General features: G+C 36.5%; 1 protein-coding gene across 1 annotated transcript in view; it reads left to right on the top strand.

Annotated features, from left to right (window-relative positions):
* The window catches only part of LOC115912708 (lipoxygenase homology domain-containing protein 1), a 137,154-nt gene that overhangs the window by 91,144 nt on the left and 32,624 nt on the right, over positions 1-13,386 (top strand). The window contains exons 29-31 of the mRNA XM_030964372.1: positions 1,560-1,699; positions 6,088-6,340; positions 12,090-12,331. Coding sequence (XP_030820232.1) covers positions 1,560-1,699; positions 6,088-6,340; positions 12,090-12,331 — 635 coding nt within the window. The remainder of the gene's footprint in view (positions 1-1,559; positions 1,700-6,087; positions 6,341-12,089; positions 12,332-13,386) is intronic.

Here is a 13,386-nt window from a genome sequence, read left to right on the forward strand (position 1 = left end):
GCTCCCAGCTTAGTGTCATCTGCAAATTTACTAATGAATGACTCAATCCCTTCATCCGTGTCATCAATAAAAATATTGAACAGAACTGGTCCCAGCACAGACCCCTGAGAGAGACCACTGGTGACAGGCCCCAGCTGGAAGCAGCACCATTCACCACCACTCTCTGGGCCCAGCCATCCAGGCAGATCCTAACAAAGTGCTCCTGTCCAAGCCAAGGGCTGCCAGCTTTTCCAGGAGGATACTGTGCGAGACAGCGTCAAAAGCCTTGATGAAGTCCAAATAGGCAACATCAACAGCCTTTCCCACATCCACCAGGTGGGTCACCTGGTCATAAAAGGGGGCCAAGTTGGTCAAATACGACCTACCCCTCCTAAACCCATGCTGGCTGGGTCTGATACCCTGGCCATCCTGTAAGTGCTGTGTACAGGTATCTAGTTAAAGCATTTTCTTATGTTTTAAAACAACTGACATGTATTGTTTTCACTAGAATAAGTACCAATTTGAAAGTCTGAAAAATGCACAAAGACCAGTTAGTATATTTGCATGGCAGTTTTCAGAAAATGACTGATTTACACTTAATGAGGGACTAATTGACAGATTAAAAAAGGCAGGTGCAAAGTTGTAATGGCATGAATCACAAAGAGAAAATGCAGGGTTTTTTAGGTTTTCTTCAAGCCCTATTTCTGCCCCCAAAGCCGTATTTCATTTCATCATTGTACTTAAAATATGATAACATCTTCCTTTGTTCAGATTACATTATATGAAATATGTAGAAAAGAATTCTCATTCATTACACGGTGAACAGAAGTCTTAGTTAAAATATTTAAACCTTTTTGCATGTAATATCTGACTGGAGGCTAGACTGCAAATGGAAATATATCTTAAGAGTCTGTTATAACATTTAATTCTTCACAGAACCCATTAAAAATCCTCTGTCATGCTGCCTGAAGGAATACGTACTGTATAACTCATCAGACAAAAGTCATGGCAAGCCATCCTTTGTTGTGAAGAATAATAACAATGCATATTTGTATAAATAGCTGAGCCATTTCTGCTGAACATATTAAATAATGTTGGCCATAATTCTCAAAATATGAGATTTAAACACAGTTCAGTTGTTCCAGAACAAAAAATGTCTTTCATCATCTATGTCTGTGTTTTTTCCTTGGTAAAATGTTAGAGTTGGTAAATCCTAACTCAATTTAAGACCTATAATTTCTACAAGAACTCCTGTTTTTTTCACAAAGCATGATAAAATCAGTCTGAGTCTTTCAGGTGATTCCAGAATCCAGAAGTTGGGTATTTTCTCCTTCTGTAATGCAAGCATGGATTCTTACATTGATTCATAAAAGACATTTCATCCCTAATGCTGTAGTGTGTGCTGTGAGATGGCTAGCAATCTATATGAAACTCAGAAAATTGATGTCAATTCCTATAACTTAATTCCTTGGTCTTGAAATTAATCTTGTACCTAAAATATATTGGTTTATAATGTTTGGTAATTACATTGCTAATAATCTCATTTGGTAATGTCTTGTGTCACTGATTTTTCATGGCAGAAGTCCTTTACTGCATCAATGTTCGTACAGGAACACTTCCTGCATCAGGAACTGATGCAGATGTATTTATCACAGTATTTGGAGAGTGGGGAGATTCCTGCAAAAGGAGACTTGGGCACTCACATTTTGAAAGAGGGCAGGTTAGTGCTGAGTCATTTTCCTTATATGTTTTTTTAATGTATTTAATTTTATTATTTTCTAATACCATATTTCTTTCCAATTATGAAATACCAGCATGGATGTTACACTCTGGTAACCTGTGGAAAGAATGTGTTGCTTGCTAAGTATAGGCATTTCACCTGAATTGAGATTCCAGTTTAGGAACAGTTTGAATACAAATAAATATAAAATCCACAAATTCTTGGTAAATGTTCTTAGAATCTGAAACTGCATCCAATGATATACGAAATTCCATGGCTTAATTTTCACCTATTTGTGAAGCTAGTATAGAAATATCAGGGCTACTTCCTGTGACTGGTCCTTTAATTTTTTTTTTAATCCACCCAGATAGAGTTGAAAGAAAGATTTTAAACGTGTTAGCTACTATATGTTAATTAATCCATTTATCTGTTAAATTGTAAACAGGCAAACCTGGTTGTAGACATAATTGTCTGCTCAAGATAAATCCTAGGAGACATTTTCTGGTTAACCTTTGCTTTTTACCATATTAATGATTATATCTGCACAGCATGTTCACCCATACCCTGAACTGAGAGCACTAGATCAATTCATCCTGTACAATGAAGCAGAATCCTCTGCATGTTTTCACTCTGTTTCTTATGCTCTCTCATGCCTGAGATACCATAACTTTCCCAGGCAACCTGTTCCACTGCTTTCCTAGCCTTGCACTTAACTCTTCCATCACTAGATTTATTATGTCTTCTTGAGCTTAGAAACTTAGAACCAGCCACATCATTTTGTTCCAGAGTCATACTCTAGACATTGATACTTTTTCTTCCATGAATATGTATAAATTCTTCTATAGACATGTGATGTGTCCATAGTCTCCTGTGACAATTTAATTGCACTGGATCTGCTACCTGAGTAAAACTAAATTTTCACATACTACTTAAATCTCATTCCACATCTTTCTTTGGAAGACAGTGAAGGTTTTCTTCCACGTTGCTTTCTTTTTGCTCCTCGCTTGCTTTATTGACCCTCTGTGCACTTGTATTGCTGCATTGTTCTTTGCAAAGAAGAATGTCTCTTTAATCTTCCTACTTAGACTTTTCTATATGTTGTTCTGACTCTTCAATAATACTTCCTTTTTTTTAAGATGCCATCTTTTTTCAGAATCCTGCTGTCTTAGTCCAAACTGTGCTATAATGACATAGGAAGAGCTTTATGATGTTGATTATCTTGCTAATATTATTAAAAAACACAGGTTAATCCTTGGCATTTTTGAGGGCAAAAGTGTACGGACAACTAGAAGGGTTAATCAAAGGTGTAAAGGCACGTGTCATAATCTGGAAAAGAAGTCTAAAAAGAAATAATTCGCATGGCATGTCATACTGGATGTTAATGCAGAGTCAGCGACACAGCTGTTAGTAATAAAGAATTCACAGCCACTATGTTGAGCTGCAGAGTGCTGAGTGTCTTCCCAAGCAGATTCTTTGTTTTCAGGGAGCAGTTTTTATGCTGCAGACAATGAAAGTGCTCTTCAGTTTAGGTATTTTAGGTATTTTGTGTGTTCATGTTCTTCACTGTTTGATAGGTTCCTGGGAAAGGGTTGAGCAATGGCATGGCAAAATGTTCTGACCATACTGAGCTATTTAAGGTAATAAATATTAAAGCTGATGGCAGAGACTGCAGAAGAACCTCATACACAGTGAATGGGTAATAAAATGGCAGATTAAATTCTTTGTAGCTAAATGAAAAGCAGTGGCTGTGAGGAGGAATAACCCTTTAAATTTGCATGCAAAATGATGGGCTCTGAAAGTAGTAGGTTATCATCTCAGTAGAAGCAAAACAAAAGGAAAACAGAACAAAAATGTTTAGAAACTATTAAAAAAAAACCAAAACAAAAAAAAAAAAAAAATCCAGCCACTTAAGGCAGAAAATAGAGTCATACCTCCAAAGATGTTCAGTAGTGCAGATGCATAATAGATCCTGTGTTTTTTGATTCATTTGTCTTAAAAAGTGCAAGAAGAATGTCAAGTGATATGAAATATCTTCCATACAAAGAACAGTGGAGCAAACATGTATATTTATTCTGGAAAAGAGATGATGAGAGGAAAGGTGAGGGAGAAAAAAAATATAGAATGGCATAGAGAAAATAAACATTTCTATTTCTTTGTGAAATACAAGAACTCAAGAGCATTCAATGTAATGTGCAGGTGGCAGATTCAAAACAAAAGGAGGTGGCTTTTTGCTCAATGTGTAATTAATGCATTTTACTTTCTTGCACAAGATGTTGCAGATGGTAAAGACATGTTGGTGCAAAAAGCCATTGCACATTGTCATGGAAGACGACTTTCCACTGAGGCTGTTAAGTGCAAAGACATAATCTCTGCTCAGGCAATCTCTGAACCACAAATTGCAAAAGACTGAGAGACTTTATATTCAAGAAGCATCTCTGTGTATTTGCCCTGTTTTTCAACTCTTCCATAGAAATCTGTTAGTGGTAGCTGTTGGCAACGCTATACGTGATGGACTAGATGGTTCTGCAATTTAAAATACTACCACCAGTCTTACATTCCTTTTACATAGAAGTACATCAATTAAAAAGTTGGATTGGGGTTTTAGTAAGAGTTTCTAAGACTAGAAGGTGAAAGGAAGGAATATAAAGGGCTAGCTGTCTTGAGAGACAAGATTATGTCAGCAATATCCCTGAAAAATGTGGAATGGACAGGCAAAGAAAACAAAGTTAAGGAAACTTGAGATTCAAAAAAAGGATCTCTTGACTGATAAAGAGCAGGAATATAAGGAAAAGCTAGGAAGACAGAAAATTTCAACCAAGTTTAAGAAAACAGATTAAAATGGGTTTGCAGAACAGTTTAAATAAAATACTTTTGGCTTTCATTAATTGTACTTCCAGTAGTGTCTTTAATACAGTTCCAAATGTCTTTATACTGAAGGAAAAAAGAAATGTAATGACATCAACCAAAAGTACATTCTTACTAATGCTGAGGGAGTAGGCAATTTAATGTATTGTTATGAGAATTCATTGATAACAATGGGTGATTATGACCACTGTTGTCTAATGAATGCTAATTATTATCACAAAGAATGAAACTAATGATAGGTTCCTTTCTCAATTAGAGTTAGCCGTGAGGGAACATGAGTGTTAGCAATACAGGATATTTCCTCTAAGTCAAAGGTCATGTAGACTGACAGGAAAATTATATTTGGCTTGGAACTACAAAGAATAAAATTAAAAAGCAATGAGTGCTCCCGAAAAGTTATTTGCAAGATGTTCCTCCCAGCTAGATCTTATTTTGGGCTACATTTACTTACATGTAGGGGTATAACTTGCCATGGTAACTGTTTGAGGATATCGTGGATATAACAAGGTATGAATGCTGGAAGTCCTAAGGCTGTGCTAGGAATAATAACTCGGATGTTTTCTTTTTCTGATCACATTGTGGAGAATAGTCTGACACAGACAGGAGAATGGACGAGATGACATAATTCATTCTAAAAATCATCTCTTCCTTCATTGCTTTCTGGTCCTCATCCTTTTTCCTGCCTGGTGGCAAATTGGTTGGCAACAAATAAAAATTATAGCGTCTGTTTCTACTATCCATCTGGGGTTTTTTTAATGTCACCCACACACATGCCCATGTATCTACCCACCCACTTATATTATCTTGCACAGAACACATTCATTCTCTCACTCACATAATTTATTCATCCCAACATGCACTAGTGCAGCTGCCATTTAGCTTTTGTTTACTGGTAGCCGTAGCAATATTTAAACAGATGTCTATTTACATCCGAGGAGCACATCAATTCTTGCCTGTATGCGTGTACAGCCTTAGTTATAGTTTCTAATGTCAGTATCTTCCTTTGTTTGCATAGTCATCAACAGTATTTCTGTTCAGAGTTGAATAATACAGTATTTCCTATTTGAATAATAGGGTGTCTAAAAATGTAAAATACTTGAAAATGTTTTAAAATAAAATGCCTTATTCAAACAGAAATTTAAGTTACCAGGTCTATCCCGATTCTTGAAGAACTCCCTTTGTTTCCCTTATGAGAGTTTAGTTGAACTTCAATTTTCATGAGCTTGCTGTAGGTTTTTTGATGAGAGGTTTGTTTCTACCCAAAACAAGGGGATGATTTTTGTAATAAAACCTGAACTGCAGTGATCATGATGAGGAAAAAATGTATATATTCAAGGATCCACATAGTTTCTGAACAGGTTTTCCAAATATGAATGTCAGCCTGTACCATCTTTCCTTATTCTCAGAAAAAGATACTTCAGCATTGAAAGGAATTTGTATTTCCAAATGCAAACTTATCAAAGACAGAAGGTAAGATATATGGCCTAATCAGTTTGCTATTCTTCTCGCCTCTATCTTCTCAGGTTTGTGTCTCTGAAATGAGAGCAGTAGACCTGGGACAGTTAAGGAAAGTGCTTGTTGAGCACCATAATGTGGGTTATGGAGCCGGATGGTACCTCGACCAAGTTGTCATCCATGAATCAGGCAAGACTGAAGAACAATATGTATTTCTTTGCCAGCAATGGTTAGACAGTGGAGTTGGTGATGCACAGATGGAACGAACATTGAAACTTCTTGGAAAAGTCAGGAATGGAGTGTTGACAGGAAAGATTTATGGTAAGGTCCAAAATCGTCAAAACTCCTTCCAGCTTTGGTTTTAATTGTAATCCATAATATTTTTTTGTTATTTTTAAGGCTAAAATGAAACTACAGAAACAAGTATAGCTTGAATGCGAACTCCCTCTCTTACACCAATTTTCTCTCCAAACACTCTGCTGAGATGGTAAATGCAATTACAATGCTCAGGGAAGAAACACTAGAGCATAAGGGAGATATTAAGTGACAGAGGCAATGAAGGTACTATGATTTTAGTTGAGGTTAGAAAAAAAGCTGAAGCAGAAAGAAGTAGGTTGTTCCATATGGCATTCAATGCAGAGCAGAAGGCTCCTGCAACAGTGATGAAATCACAAGAGATACAAAAACTCTTTTAGCAGAATGCGATTTTCCCTTATGTTCGTATATTTGCAGAAAGCATTTGCTTTTATTTGCAGTTTTCTTTTTTACTTATATCAATGGCACAAGTTCTTGCAAACAGTTAGTTGACCTGAAGTCAATATTCTATTCAGATTGTTTAATTAACAAACAACCAAAATTCAGAAACAACTTAGACACTGAAAACATGCTTTGCCAGGATACTGTATTTTTTAGCTCTCTCATGTATCTTTAAGAGGTGTAAAATGCTGGTTTGGGTCCATTTATGAAAACTGAATCAGAACTGATAGACCAAGCTATGTAAAGCTTAACTAATCTGAAGGTGTGAATTTGCATTCTGTATCAGCCATTTTGTAAACCAATCTCTATTAACTTCCATGATCCTGCACATTTCCTTTTATGTTCAGAGAATTTTGTACTATGCATAATTGCAGATAAAACTAATAGGTTATATCCTCCTATTTAGTCATTTATAGTTAGTCCACTTGTGAATATCTCATATCAGCTAACAAAACAGAAATTATGTTACTGATAGTACAGAAAAACAGAAAACCATGGAAATATTAGCATATTATGAGCAGCTAGAGTAGTGACAATTTCAGAATAAGAAATAGCTGTATCTCACCACTGCAAGTATTCTAAGTCTCTATTAAGTAGATTTCATAGGTGTCCTACATAGTCCATAGAGGGAGGCAGGTGTCTCCTGAGGGAATTTCAGAGAAGAAGCCCAAGATTGGTCAAAATCTGCCGCATATTTCTTCACTGATAATATGAAGAGTGAGAGAAATCTTACATCCTTGTTTATGCACCTTGATTAATGTCTGAATATAGCTGTGTAAAAAAAATTTCCTTGCTTGGTTTCCCACACAGACATAGTCCTCAAAAATCTGAGTACAGATTTGATAATAATTTCATGTTTATGGTTATTAATACTCAGTGCTGCATCTATTGAAAATAATTTTTGGTCTGGGTGTATAATAAATCCAGAATTAATATGACAAGTAAGCAGACAGCCTATGAAGAATGGATAAATAAAAGACAAATCAGCAAAGAGCAATATACCTTAGGGGTCAGAAACTATATGGATACAATGGAATTTACTAAATTTCAAGCTAAATCAGATTTTGTAAAAGAAGTAAAAGAAACAGTAATGGTTCTTCAACCCTTTATTCATTAAAAGAACCTTCAAAGATGAGTAACTATTCAGGAGCAATAGAGTGCAGACTGAAGATCAGAATCCCTTAACAAATAGAATACCTTGCCTCTCTTCTCGTTAAGGAACCCTAATGTTGGCCAGGGAAGCCAAAAGCACAGTTACTAATGGGATGAGCTTACTGGAAATCAGAAAATCTGAAACACAAATAGAACTTTGAGCTCCATTTACTCAAACAGTGACAATCAGGGTAGTTGTTAGCCCAGTGGCAGATCTAATAGCAAGGATTTAAAACAATTTTATGAAGACTTAACAAACATAATGCCTCCATCTAAAGAATAGAAAGCATAATGTAGGTGAATACAGACCTAGTAATTGTTCACATGAAAATCTTTATAACACGCTTTTGAAGAAATGAATAGTTGAGACAATAGAAGCAAATAAGAAATGAGAAAGAATGCACCATCTTTACTAAAGATAGACTGTAAAATAAGATGATACTACAGAAATATTTTGCAGTAAGACAAATGTAATGACATTTAATCTAAATTCTTGTATTGAATTTTATTTTCTCTATGGGAAATTATTAGGTAATCACAAGAAAGTGAAAAGTAGCAGTAAAGGAAGAATTGTAAAGAGCTGGAGAAAAGACAATGAATATGTTAATGAAATCTTTTGGTGCTACAAAGCTGGGAGTGCTATCAGAAGAGGCAAAGGTTGTGTGATAAACTTTGAGAACTGACAGGAATTGAACAGATTTCTGTGGCAAGCAGCTTGTATACAATTAGTTGTTAACTCAACTTGCTGTAGGAGTTCTCAATTCTGACATGGTCCCAGTTTCAATTGTTTTGGGTTTTTTTTAAAAATTAGGAACTAAGTAGCAGCTAAGGGTCCAAAAACTGTATTTGATCTGTATTGCCATCTTGTGTAATGATTTCTGCTACACAAATTCATCAACAGGAGGACTATGAGAAATACCTGGGTTTGTTATAAGATCACAGGATAATTTTGAGGCAGTAATGTGACATGGCTATAGGGTTACTGTGACCCCACAGTGTATGTAGGCATTATCAGTGAAAATCAAAGTGGATTACTGGCTTTACAGAGAAACTGTGACATTTCACCAGCAGTGCTGTGTGTGATTGTGGCCACCTCTGTCCAGAAGGACTGGATCAAGCTGGAATAGTTGTAAAGAAGATAAGATGACTGAGAAAATGGCAACTTTTTGTTGTGAAAGGGTAATTAAAGAAAGTGACAGATTTAGAATAGCTAATGAAATGCTCAAAATGGACACAGTAGTGATCAATCAAATTAATGGTGGCTTACACATCAAGAAGAGAAGAGAGTTATTTAAGCTAACAAAGTTGTCATAAAAATAAATGGGTTTCAGCAGTCCACTAATGCTTTTACAAGAGAATGAAAATATTTCTGAGAAAGAAACAAAGAAAGATTAGATTTTTAACACTGCAGTCTGTTTTGGGTTAACTCTGGCTGGATGCCAGGTGCCCATCAAAGGCTGTTCAGCCTTTCCCTCCTCAGCTGGACAGTAGAGAAAAAAACACAATAAAAGTCTCAGGTGTCAAGAGAAGGACATGGAGAGATCACTCAGCAGTTACTGCTGTGGACCAAAAAGACTTGACTAGGGGAAATTAGCTTAATATATTACCAATTAAATTAGAGCAGGATAATGAGAACTAAACCCAAATCTAAAAATGCCTTTCCTCCTTCTTCCTGGGGTAAACTTTACTCACAATTTTCTCTACCTCTTCCCATGCAGTTGTGCAGCAGGACAGGAAATGAAGCTTGCAGTCAATTTATCATGCTGTCTCTATTGCTTCTTCCTCTTCCACTGCAGCATGGGGTGACAAGAGATAGTCCTCCCCAAACTTCTCCAAAGTAAGGCCTTCCAGTTGGCTGCAGTTCTTCCTGAACTGCTCCAGCATGGCTTCTTCCATAGGGTGTAGTCCTTGAGGAGTAAACCTGCTCCAGCACGGGCTCTCTCCACGGGGCTATAAGGTCCTGCTGGGAGTCTGCTCCAGTGCAGGCTCCCACGAGGTCATATCTTCCTTTGGACATCCACCTGCTCCATCATGGGATCCCCCATGGACTGCAGATGGATCTCTGGTCCACTGTGGACCTCCATGGGACACAGGGACACAGCTGCCTCATAATGGTCTTTACCATGGGCTGCAGGGGTATCTCTGCTCACCCTCTTTCTGCAATGACCTGAGGAACTGCAGAATTGTTTCTCTTTCATTTTCCTACTCTTCTCCAGTTGCAATGATGTAGGTCTTTCTGCCTCACTTTCTTATCCCAGAGGTGCTCTCACCATCACTGATAGCTCAGCCTTGGCCAGGGTGGGTCTGTCTTGGAGCAAGCAGGAATTGGCTCTGCTGCGTCGGGGGGGCTTCTAATGGCTTCTCACAAAAGCCATCCCTGAATCCCCTTATCTACCAAATGAGGCCCTGCAAACCCAATACACTGCTTTATACTTAACTAACGAGAAGGAAGGAAGCTGCTTTTAAATTGAATCTTAAATTTATCATAAATTATACAATTTAATTTATGTTATAGCAGCCTATGGTGCTGTACTATCCAACTGACATAGTCCTTCCATTCCTGGACTGGAATGTATAGATTCCAGCTGTCTATATATTGATAGTTTAAGGCCAAGTATTACAGTACTAAAGGGGTAAAATGTCCTAGATTATGTCATGTGGGATGTGATAAATTTTCATTTGACTTCCATTTTTTTCACAGATATCATTGGTTTCATTTAAATTTAATGTTCATAGGCATGAAAATAGATTTAGGATTATTCATGAAGTTGTAACACTGAAATTATTTTAGATGATTTTACAGATGGTGAGTGCTAAATTTTTATGTCAACAAGTGCGGGATTTACAGCACAGATCCTCACCTGATCTAAAGTAATAAAGCTTTATTTGCATTAGTTATAGTAGGAGACAAAGACTTTCCTGTTGTGGTTAGGAAGATGAGGTGCCTGAACATTCTGAAGCTGAGGTAGGAAGCTGGAGTTTGTGGACATAAACTCCAGGAGCCTCTGATTCCATTACTCAAAGTAAAACAACCTATTTTACAAAATAGCTATTTGAAATTATCAGATACATACTTTGTCTCAATTTGCATAAACAGAGCTAAATCTTGTTATTAAAAAAATTCTGCTCAGTTCTGCAGTAGCCTGGGTGACCAAAAATTCTGATTTTCAGTTTTTTAAAATTGAAACCTTGTCTTTGATAACCCTGAATTTTCCATATATGCTATTAACATTAATTAAAATATTAAAGCTAGCTAAATTAGCAAGATTTTTTTTGGATGAAGTTTCTGACCTTCAAAACTGTCTTGTTGATTGAAATTTTAACCAAATATGTGTTCCCCGTAAAGTTGCCAAAGTTACTTAGGAGTCTACTGACACCAGACTCCAGTCTTTCTGAGCCTTCGGGGATCTGTCAATTCATCTCCAGTGCGTGACTAAATGCTTCAAAAAGACCTAGTAAAAATTCTCCTGGAGTCTTTCCAGAGTCCCTAAAGTAGACAAAACTATGTGATGCTATACAGGACTATTTTTAATCTCTCAGCAAACATTACTTCTTCACAGAAGAAATGGATAAAGTTTTTTACTTTGCTGTCATGATAATTGTGGTGAGGTGTGATAAAAATATTCCTTTTCAAGCACTGAACCAATTTATCTCACCACCATATTCTTGTAGTATGTATGGAGCATATTTTAACATATTCATTTAAGTAAATCTCAAAAAAGTTAAAATTAAAATATTCCCTGATCAAAAGCAAACTTGATAACCAGTAGTATCTTGTAAAAAATATGCTGCTGGTGACTAGTGAGAAAAAAATATTTAAAATCATCAGGAGATATTTATGAGGGGCAGGGGGAGAAATCGACAGATTCTCATGGCTCTTCACAAGTCTCTAATGTGGAACTCACAGCCTCATCTGCACGTTGCTCTTGGACTGGCCCATCTCTAAAGTATCAGCTACCACTATGGAAGGACTGACGTCCAAATTTGCTTTTCACTAAATCAATAATAGGGAGTTAACCTGTCATGTGCCAGTATTTGAGCTCAGTACAAAGGTGGGAAGGGGTTGCTAGTCCCTCACTAACTCAACCTCTTACAAACTGATGTATTATTTTGGATATTCGGCAAACCCATTAATTTTTTTACTCCTGTTTTATTTCAACAGGGACTTGGGATATCCACGTCATGACTAGTGATCTTTCTTCTAGTTCCACAAACCCTAAAATGTCTCTAACTGTATGTGGTGAAAAAGGAACTTGTACTTCAGTCACATTCCCCAAAGGATCCCTTAAAAAAGAGCAGATTTATGAGACTTCTATTGAACTAAGTAAGAAATTTAATACTATATTCAAAGTTCGCCTAGAAATTGAAGAAGCTGCAGAAGGAGAGACTTGGCATTGCCGTGAGGTAAAAACTAAAAGCTAAAGCAATTATTTATTGTATCTCTATTATTTTTTCTTTGCTTTCCATATTCTATTGCTATTTCTTCCAGTTTTCAGTCCTGTCTGAGATTGCTAAACTTTTAATTTACAGAAGCTGCAACAGTTGTGGAGGGCTAACTTCAGAGACTTCTCAAAACACTAGGATAGCTATGGATAACAAAAATCTTGTGAACCTGGATGGCTTTCTGGAGAGCCATATATACAAATGTGCTATCATCTTTAGCACATCAGTGATGTCTTTTCAGAACTGTACTCACTGGCATACATTGCAGTATTTACATAACTCCAAATTGGCTGTTACATGTTGTAGAGTCAGTGATCCATGGCAAATAATTAAGGCAGACACTAGAAATGCATTTTGATGAAACTATCTGCCTTTTAAGTTGGCATATGAAAAAAAGAAGTGAATAGCAAAAGTGACAATCTTTCTTCTGATATCCAGCTAAAACCTGACATCACACTGAAATTGCAGTGGCATTTCTCTATAAGAAAAAATATCTTCATCTTCTTCTGCTGGAAAAATAAAAACAATTCTAAAGGAAAGGTTAATCTTCTTTAAAATTGCAGACATGCTTTTTGTCCATTAATGTTTCTATTTTGTTCTTATTAAAAACTGGAGAAAAAATAATTTTCCTTTCCAATACATGGTATTACTGAGCTGAACTCCCTGACATTTAAACAGTAGGCAGGTTGTTAATTTCATCTTCATAGCCAGATGAAATAGTCATCCAACAAATCTATCAAAATTAAGACTGCTTCTGGAGTACTGTAGGAGACAGTAAACCACAGCAAAAATTTCAGAACAGAAACCTGGCAGCTGAAAACAGTGACATCTATTAGTCTGCTTTATTTCATTAGCTCAGAACAATCACTGAAAGCTCAGTTTAAGAGAAAGCAGCACAAGTTATATAAATAAGGAAAAGCTGCACCCTTACCTTAGGTAGGAAGAGGTAGTAAAAGAAATTATAAATTTCATTGTTTTGGGTTACATGTCAATTATGTGGGTTTTAGGGAGACATT

Source organism: Camarhynchus parvulus, chromosome 2 (assembly GCF_901933205.1).
Source record: "Camarhynchus parvulus chromosome 2, STF_HiC, whole genome shotgun sequence".
NCBI classification, from domain to species: Eukaryota; Metazoa; Chordata; class Aves; order Passeriformes; family Thraupidae; genus Camarhynchus; species Camarhynchus parvulus.